The sequence below is a fragment of the Triticum aestivum genome, chromosome 7A, assembly GCF_018294505.1.
Source record: "Triticum aestivum cultivar Chinese Spring chromosome 7A, IWGSC CS RefSeq v2.1, whole genome shotgun sequence".
NCBI classification, from domain to species: domain Eukaryota; kingdom Viridiplantae; phylum Streptophyta; class Magnoliopsida; order Poales; family Poaceae; genus Triticum; species Triticum aestivum.
Window position 1 is genome coordinate 621,407,305 of NC_057812.1, and position 9,188 is coordinate 621,416,492.

Genomic DNA, 9,188 nt, shown 5'->3' on the forward strand with positions numbered 1-9,188 from the left:
CGATTGCTTTTACTTCTGTACATGTGTTTCACTACGTAATCTCACTAACTTCAGTTGTTTCATTTCCTGTATTTGGCTGCAGCTCGACCCTGATGATCTAAAAAGAAAGCCTTTGTACACATCGTCAGTAGCGTCTGTCTGTCCAAAGAAATCTAGTAATTTTTTCTACATGAACTTTTTGATTTGTAGGATTGCAGTCTATTGAATTATTTTAATATGGGTCTATTTCCACAATATTACTTTTTTTTCATTGGCTGCAACCTCTTCGAAACATTCCTATTTGTTTTATTTGAGGAACCAAATATCTTTTCCATACTGTGGGATTAATGACATTAGAAATCCATGTTTTTTTCTCAGCTTCAGTGTTGTCAGAATATGTCTTCTGTTGTCGCCCTTGTGGTGCAAGCGTTGCACCTGACCTTGAAATTACACACTAAACATTTATGTTTTCTTTTTCCTGTAAACAAGAACACAATATATTTTTCATGTCACAGGAATTCAGACGACATTCTAAACTGTATGAATAGTAGGTAATTCAAGCTAGGCTGCTGTGAATTATATGCTCAGTAAGACCAGTACACCTGAAGTTGTTGTTTTTGTGTTCCTGAGCTGTACAGTTTGGATCTGGACCCGAAATTTCACAACTTGACAAATTCTTGAGAAGAGAAGATAAGGAGACGGGGAGAATTCTCACCGTGTGGTCGGAGCCGTCCCGCTCATGAAGGAGTGAAGATAGCAGATACAGATACAGGTCGCCGGAGCTGAAAGTACAGCAAACACAAAGAGATTTTGTGCATGACAAAATGCCACAGGGGCACAAGAGAAACGAGTAGAAACAATGGAACACCATGTCAAGCATTCTATTCGGTGCAAAATCAAATGGGGGCGAACTGTTGGAAGATGCTCATGGGATGAGTTCTCTTGGTCAAATTTGGAGCTGATCAAGGATATTTTACATTTGCTTGGGGCTGCATCCGGTCTTACGACGGAGTCTTTTTGAGGGGCGTAAGACAGACGGATATTCAGAAGAGTAGTGTTGTACCAATGCTATGTTCTGTCGACGACTTGGCTGTTGTTCAGATGCATTTCCCTTGTGAGGTGAAAGAGCTTCGTTGCAAACATCTTGCCCTGCCTTTGTCCATCAAAAAGTTAATTCCCCTTACTAATTGCCTTCAGCATCATTGTGATTCTGCTGTTTCCCATTAATCACCGGGTCCCACTCGCCAGGCCTTCCCCTGACCTCTGGCTCCTCTATAGCCCCCGCCGCCCCACCGAATCAGCGCCGCCATATCAACCAGCGTCACCGCACAATGAGATCCCGCGGCTTCTATGTGTCGCGTCACCCAGACCTGCAGCGGTCCGCCTAGCCTCCGCCCTCGCCGCACTGGCGCTCGCTCGGGTCGAGCACTTGCCTGTGACCACCCTCTTTTAGGCCAACTCCACCCCACGACCTTAAACGGATGTTCGTTTCATCCGAAATCTGTTCGTTTGGAGTGGCAATGGATGGCAAAACGGACATACACGTTCGGGTATAGTTCGAGGCGCCCAACGCATCAACCAACCCTAAACTGTCCGTCTGGGCCGTGCGTCTCACCCGCCCGCGACCTCGCGCTCTCGCTCCGCCCGTTCCCTGCTGCAGCATGCTGGCCGGTGCGCGCCGCGTCGCGCCCCGCCTCCACACCACGCCCGCGCCACGCGCCCTGCCCACCCGCCGCGCTCGCTGCCGGGCCCCGCCCCGCCCGCGTCCCGCGCCTGCGCCTGCTCCGTGCTGCAGCCGCGCCTCGCCCCGACTCGCGTGCCTCGCACCGCGCGCGGCCGCCTCGTTGCGGCTCGGCCCCGCCTGCCGCCGCGCGCGCTCGCCCTGGCCGCCGCGCCTCGCCCCGCCCGCTCGAGCCCGACTCGCCACGCCTCGTACCGCGCGCGGCCGCCTCGCTGCGGCTCGCCCCGAGCCGCCGCGCGCTCGCCCCCGCCTGTCGCCGCGCGCGCTCGCCCGGCCTCTCCCTGCCGCCGCCGCCGCGCGTGCGTGCTCGCCCCTGCCCGCGCACTCGCCTACCGCCGCGCGCGTGCTCGCCCCTGCTCGCGCCTGCAGCAGCGTGAGCTCGCCGCCCTCCCCCGTAGCCGCCGGCCCGCTTCGGCTCGACGCCCAACGCCGCGCGAAGCCGCTCCTGCAGTCGCGCCCCGCCGCCCGTCGCCCACCACGGCGACCGTGGTCGCCTCGCCTCTCCATGCCGCGCCCCGCCGCACACCGCCCCCAGCTCGCAGCCACGCCGCACGCCGCTCTTCCACGCCCGCGCTCCGGCACGCGTCGCGCTCGCCCACGGCTGCAGCACAGTGGTGTGCACCGGCATGGGGAGGAGGAAAAGATGGTAGGTGGGCATGGTGGGCCACGTGAGAGAGAAGAGGAGAGAGGATGACAGGCGGCCTAGGTCACATGCAAAGGGGACACTGCCGGACGAGGACGACCCAGAAAGCGTCCGCTTGTGTTCGCTTTGGACGTAAACCCAGCTCAAATTTGGGTTCAAGATGAGGGCGAGACGGATCAGAAACGTGAGGTTACACGTTAGGTCGTCTCTTTTGTCCGTTTAATCCCAAACGGACAGACCTGAACGTTTTGGGGTCGCGCGATGGAGATCGCCTTACAAAACCAGATGCCGAGCAACTACCCAGCGACCCTCTCGGATGCCCTGGAGGTGAGGTCGGACCGGTGAGTCTGACTGTGACCCTTTTCCATTCGCGTCACGGTTCGCCATTGGACTTATCTAATTTTCCCCTCATTTAATTTTGCAGTTTCTCGCGCCAGAGATGGAGATAAGCACCGTCTTCCCTACCGCCCACAAAAGTTGCCTCGCGTGATCAGGTGAGCATCTGTGCAACCTCTTCACTGCAGTCTAGCTTGCTATCACCGAGCAAGGATGACACTACCAGATTAGCAGATTGGTGTTGCCATTTTAAGCGGAGAAAAAGGAAAGGAAGAGAAATATCTATGGCGCTGATTACAACATGGACCGAGACAACAATGGTACTGGGTACATTCAAACCATTACAACTTTATTGCATGGAATATAATTGCATCTCCAATCATAGGCACTACATTTGTATAGTACATATGTCCAATATACACAACTCTATTATAACATTTTGGCATGCAACCCACTAGTTTGCCTCATACAAAGGGATTAGGACCACACGGAATGCAAACTTTCAGCCATAGCTTCGAGCACTCTTGGTACCGAGGGCATCCTGATCTCAACTAGCCCTTCGAGAATCTGAACTACCTGTCCCATTGTTGGTCGATCATGCTCATGGTCTTGGATGCACCAACATGCGCAGGGCCGGCCCTGGGGCATGGGCAGGGGGGCGACAGCCCAGGGCCCAGCCCAGGGAGGGGCCCATGATGTAGTGCACATATATAATATAGCCAAGCAAAAATAGGTGAGAAAAAAATTTATGAGAGAAGAAAAACGAGATGAGGCAGGCCCATCAGATAGCAGGTAGCGATTAGCGAAGCGTCACGCACGCCGCGCGGCAGGGCGCTCGTTTCGATTGTGAAACAAATCAATCGAAGATCTCGCGGACGCCTCGCTCGTCTGTTCGCCCACTCGTCGTTGTGGTCGCCTCGGTCACCGCTGTGCGTGTCGCCCGCCGTGCGGCAATCCAGCAGCCGCAGCCCGCAGCAGTACGTATACGTATGTATGTGAGCAGTGAGCGCAGCCCACAGCAGTACGTATACGTATCCATGCATAACTCTCTGTATCATGTTCCTAATCCATCCCTGCAAACCCTAAATTCAGTAATTTCTTTTATTTTTTAGAACGTATTCAACTATTCATCCATGATCCATCCTCTAATTTCAGTGTACACGAAGTCCTAAATTTTAATGTATAATTTTCGAATTCAATCTTTCATAATATGTATTCAACCATCCTTTTTTTTGTCATTCTATGCACATGTCTAGAGTTCCAATCATTCAAATCATCCGATGTATAAATTTCTAATTCCTTGAATAATTTTTTCTTCATAATATTAGGACATTGGCCCGCCATGTTGCCTAAGAAGCATTTGTCAGTTGCTCAAACAAGGAGAAAAAAGATAGAAAGGGATCTGAAGATTCAACAACTGAAGGGTACTTAAGAATTATTGTTGTCGATGGAGTTAGTTGAATTTGGTTCTTATTTGAGGTAATCATATCATGTTACTTTCAATTTTCTATCTTTTTAGTATTTCTGTCGTAATATGGCATTGTCCAACAATTATTATGTTTAAGTTTATGTACCACGCACGCGCATACATATATATGATCTTAGGACATAGGGGCACATGGCATCGAATTCGCCTAGGGCCTCCCGAAACACAGTGCCGGCCCTGAACATGCGACCTTGCAAGCCAATTTAGCCTCGTCTAGATTGACATCACCATGTAGCATGTGATCTATCAAACTCCCAACGTCTCCTTCAAGAAGCTTGTGTGCGGCATGAACAGGGAAATAAACATCACAGTTGCTGCCACCACTAGAACATGATGCACTTGAATTCCTTTTTCCAGATATAATTTCCAGCAACATCATCCCATAGCTATACACATCGACTTTTTGTGTAACAGCAACACCACTGATCCATTCAGGTGCAAGGTACCCAGCAGTTCCTCTCATTGTAGTCAGTACTCGGCTAAATTCCCTTCGGACCCTTCCCAAAAGCTTTGCCATCCCAAAGTCTGCAACTTTGGGAATGAATGAATCATCAAGAAGTATGTTTTCTGGCTTAATATCACAGTGTATGATGCAGTCTCGACATCCCTCATGCAAGTAGGTTAAACCTCGAGCAACCCCTATGGCTGTCTGATATCTAATAGTCCAACTCAATATCGTCGTATTGTTTCAAAATAAATGGACATCAAGAGAGCCATTTGACATGTGTTCATAAGCAAGCAACCTCTTGGAACCCTCACAACAGAAACCGACAAGCTTAACTAAATTGATGTGCTGGACAGCTCCAATCGAGCTCACTTCAACTCTGAATTGCTTCTCTCCTTGATAAGCACTGTCAAGCCTTTTCACTGCTATAGCTACTGAGTCATTTAAAAAACCCTAAAATACAGAACCAAAACTGCCTGCCCCCAACTTATCTTTGAATTTTGTTGTGGCGTGCTGTAAATCAGTGTATCTAAATGCAATGATTCTGTTACAACCTTGAACACCATCCAGTGTATGGCTAGAGCTCTTACTTTTGTTTCTCCAAATCATTACCAGGAGAGAAAGTGCACATAAACCTAGAGCAGAAATGCCTGCACCAGTTGCAACTCCAATAACAAATTTCCTTTCTGTTGTTTGTCAATCTGTGGAAATCTTTAGCAGAAACACGAAGATTAAGAGTTTCTCCGATTGAACATGTAGTACCACTACATTGTAGTTCTCTTATGTTGAGCAATTCATTATGCCAGATAGAACATTTTTCATCATTGAAGGAATATGCCATGCAAGAGCAATTATTCAGGCAAATTTGTGCGCACTCATTCGGGCTTGCAGGAGCTTCGACTTTTGGGGCATTCTGCGGCAACTCAACATATGGCACAGAGTAGAACTTGTCTGTTGTATGAGTTGTGCTTTTATTGCTAATGCATTCTAACAGAGTAATTCTTGAGCAGCCACTGGTTCGATCCTCTAGCTCCCAATCCTCGGGGGATGTTATGGTGAAGCCCTCCATACAATTGCAATATGGAAGCTCATTATCATTGCAAATTGTGAAAGGTCCACAGATTGCATAGACATCACACTGAAGTTTTGGTTGGGCATAGATCATTGTCCAATCCTGTGAACTCTCCAACCAAATGGATTGTTTTAGTCGACCTGAGACGTCAACTGCAAAATGAGTAACCATAGATTCATCGACTAAGTTAAATACCATGTACTTCTCTTGGTCGTTGTGGACAAATGTTGTGTTCGAAACTTGGTTGCTGCTTGTCATCTCTGCTATTGAGAGAAAGTATTTGTTGTTCCATACACCGCTCGACCAATATGGTATGGAGGAGTTCAATGGTGTAAGCAATAACTGATTGACACCACTGGGGTCTAACCTATGACAGTACACACCGGTAGCTGGGCCAATCAAGTTCTTCCAAGAGACGAGCTTACGGTTCAGGCCAGTGACCTTATCCCATCCAAGCTTTGCCCCAGGGAAAAGTGTATCTCTGGGGTGATCAAAGCTCTGCCACAGAACCTCTGCTGAGTTTGAAGAGTCTGTCAGGATGAGATTTCCACTACTCAAAAGCATAGCAGTGGTGCTATTTCTTGTGATGTTTGCTTGTGTGCTCCAGATTATAGACTTGGTGGACCCGTTTAAGATGACAAGGTTGCCATCATGGGAGATTGTGAGCTCTAGTGCGGTGGTGCTCTTGATTGGTGTATCCCTATTTGCGACCCATGCGGAAGTAAACTTGGGGACTGTATTGAACCATATGCCAAGGTACCAGTTGGTGGTGTCTTGGCTGCTGCTTGTGTTGAAGAAGCCAAGCGCGTACCTGCCATTTTTGGAGACGAGCTTGTCACTGACAGCAAGTGCTTGGCCGGTCAAGATGGAGTCCGTCGCGGCAGAATTTGCTTGGGTGCACAGGAAGAGGAGCAAGGTGAAATCTATGAGGAGATGCATGATGAACTGGAGAGGATGGCAAACCTGAAGATGCAGATACTGCAGATATAAATGCCCAAGCCTTAATGGTCTGGTCATAGCAGTAAAAGGCACGGTGGAGCCAAAAGTCAAGAGTTCATGACAACCATACAAACCGGTGGAAAACTGTGTAGCATCAACAGTCTTTTTCTGGACTCCTTTTTACTTTGTCAGCAATGAAAAACTTGCTTTAGACTGGGTTATGTGGCGGAGAGGAAAGGGCTGAACAACGAAAAATGCGTGGGCGTGACCGTATGAGATCAAAGTATTCGCTATCACAACATGATAGGTATGTGGACACTTCAGGCGCTAACTTGATCTTAAGGTGCCATATTTTGAAGGAAAAATAAACGCCAATTAATACAAATCATGTTAAGGTTTTGTTGGTATTATACACTGCTGTAAAGTGTTCATTTGAGCACACTGCACACTATTGGTATTCTTTTGTGTATTTAAGAGGGCAACAGCCATGACATATTTCAGTTTAGTTACTAGAAATAATCTTGTACGTCTCATAAGGCTACAGCTCTGTAGCTGATCTGATTGCTTTTACTTCTGTATATGCACTTCACTATGTAATCACACGAACTTCTGTTATTTCCTTTTCTGTATTGGCACTTATCATTTGGGAAAAAGAAAGCCTTATACCTATTGTCAGTCTTGTCTCTCTGTCCAAAGAAATCTATTAATTTTTTTCTATATGAATGAACATTTTTTTGGTTTGCCGGGTTTTGCAGTCTATAGAATTATTTTCGTACGAATCCATTTGCACAGTTAGTTTACACTATTGCTTTGTGCATTGAGTGCAACCTCTTCAGAATATTCCTTTACTTTTTATTTGAGTAATGAAATATCTTTTCAATACTGTTGAATTTTAAAGGGATTTAAATTAAAGTGACATAGTACTAGAAATATATGTTTTTTTCTTTCCGTGCTTTGACTGAGTGCATCCCTGTAGGCATAGAAGACTATCTTGTGGCCTCACTCAGTGTGGTGGTGCTACCGTTGTGGCCTCACTCTGAAAATCTGTTTCTTTAGACATGGTTGCGATTTTTTGTCATGTCACAGAAATTCAGATGCCATTTAAAACCCCATCTTGATATTGAAAAGAAGTTGCAAAATATAGTATGGATAGTAGTTAGTTCAAACCAGGTTGTGGATAAAACTATCGCAACTGAATTTGCTGTTTTGTTTCATGAGCTGCGCTCTGAATCTGGACCTAAAACATCGCAAGATGATAAATCCTTGTGAGAACAAGAGAATAACAAGACGGGAATGCGTCACCTACTCACTTTGTGTCTTTTCACTGGAGTTTGCCGCTCATCTCATAAATTCGGGAAAATAACAGATACAGGTCACCGGAGTCGAGAATATATAAGACACAGAGAAGATTGGTGTATTTGGACATCGTGAAAATCAATGTTGATGCTAGTTTTCAACAAGTTCCTATGAGGATACTACAGGGTGTCTGATGACGGATGGAAATGGAGGACTCCAGACTGCTGCAAATGTCTTTGCGATGTGGTGTTCAGATAGAGGTTGATGTAAAAATGACCAAGGTAATGCTAGAGAGTGATGCCCATGTGACCATGTCCCTTTGAACTTATGGAGCAATGATGGTGATGACATATCGGAAGTTGCATAGTCCTGAAGGAAGAAGTTGAGGACCTCAGCAGCAGCAGGTTTACTGGTTTTCAGTTCAGTTTTGTTCATAGGGCAGCTAATGTAGCAGCCCATTTACATGTGAAAAGAATGCTTCCGCTTCTTTATTGCAACTTAAATAGAGATAGATCGTTTGTGACATCCGGAAAGATGAAACTAGGGGGTCATAGTCCCAAAATATAGAAGAGTTCAAAGCAAAAAACATGTATATCTAAATTCTGCGCCATATAATTAGCCTCCCGGTTGCAATGCTGCAATGATATTTCTCCAGACCGGGTCCAGATTGTTTTCAGATAGCACAAGCCCATACTCAGCGGTTCTTACAGACCGGGTCCCACTAGCCAGGCTTTTCTTTGGGGGCAGTATTAAACAAAATTGAAATGAATTCAAGTAATCCTCAAACTTTTTGTGGCAGTGCTAAATAATGTATGATATTTATATGTCAAAGCTCCACATTTTTGAAAAGTCATTTAGTGCAAGATTTAAATACTGTTCACTTGTATAGTCCATGTTGCAATGATATTTTGCCAGTCCTTGTATAGTCCCGCCGCCGCCGCCGCCAGCGTCGACCCCTTGCCCTCCTTGTTCCGTCGCCCAGATCTGCCGTGGCCCTCCTCCCTCAGGCATCGTATTGGCCTAGCTTCCGGCGCGCTCGACCCCGCTGCTAGACAAGCGTACAGGCCGGCCGAGCACCTCAAATCCCCAATGAGTTGGCCTCAGCCCTCTCTTATCACTTTGCCAACTCCCATCCGCTCTCGGATGCCCCGGGTGCGAGGCCTCGCCCATTTCCATTCCCCCGAAGGCTCAGTCGTCAAATGAAATCGATAAAGAAAAGGATCAAGTCTGTCTTGTGGGGAAGAACTGCTT

At 47.1% G+C, this 9,188-nt stretch overlaps 1 protein-coding gene across 1 annotated transcript; it reads right to left on the reverse strand.

Moving 5' to 3' along the window:
• Positions 1-5,118: 5,118 nt before the first annotated feature.
• Positions 5,119-6,855, reverse strand: LOC123154413 (G-type lectin S-receptor-like serine/threonine-protein kinase At2g19130). Its single transcript, XM_044573158.1, has one exon. The coding sequence runs from the start codon at positions 6,717-6,719 to the stop codon at positions 5,217-5,219; it is 1,503 nt and encodes a 500-aa protein (XP_044429093.1). The 5' UTR covers positions 6,720-6,855; the 3' UTR covers positions 5,119-5,216.
• Between the last annotated feature and the right edge of the window lie 2,333 nt (positions 6,856-9,188).

Bases quoted from the DNA above. Each gene is read 5' to 3' on its own strand.
- LOC123154413 (XM_044573158.1), bottom strand. From the start codon at position 6,719: ATGACCAGACCATTAAGGCTTGGGCATTTATATCTGCAGTATCTGCAT.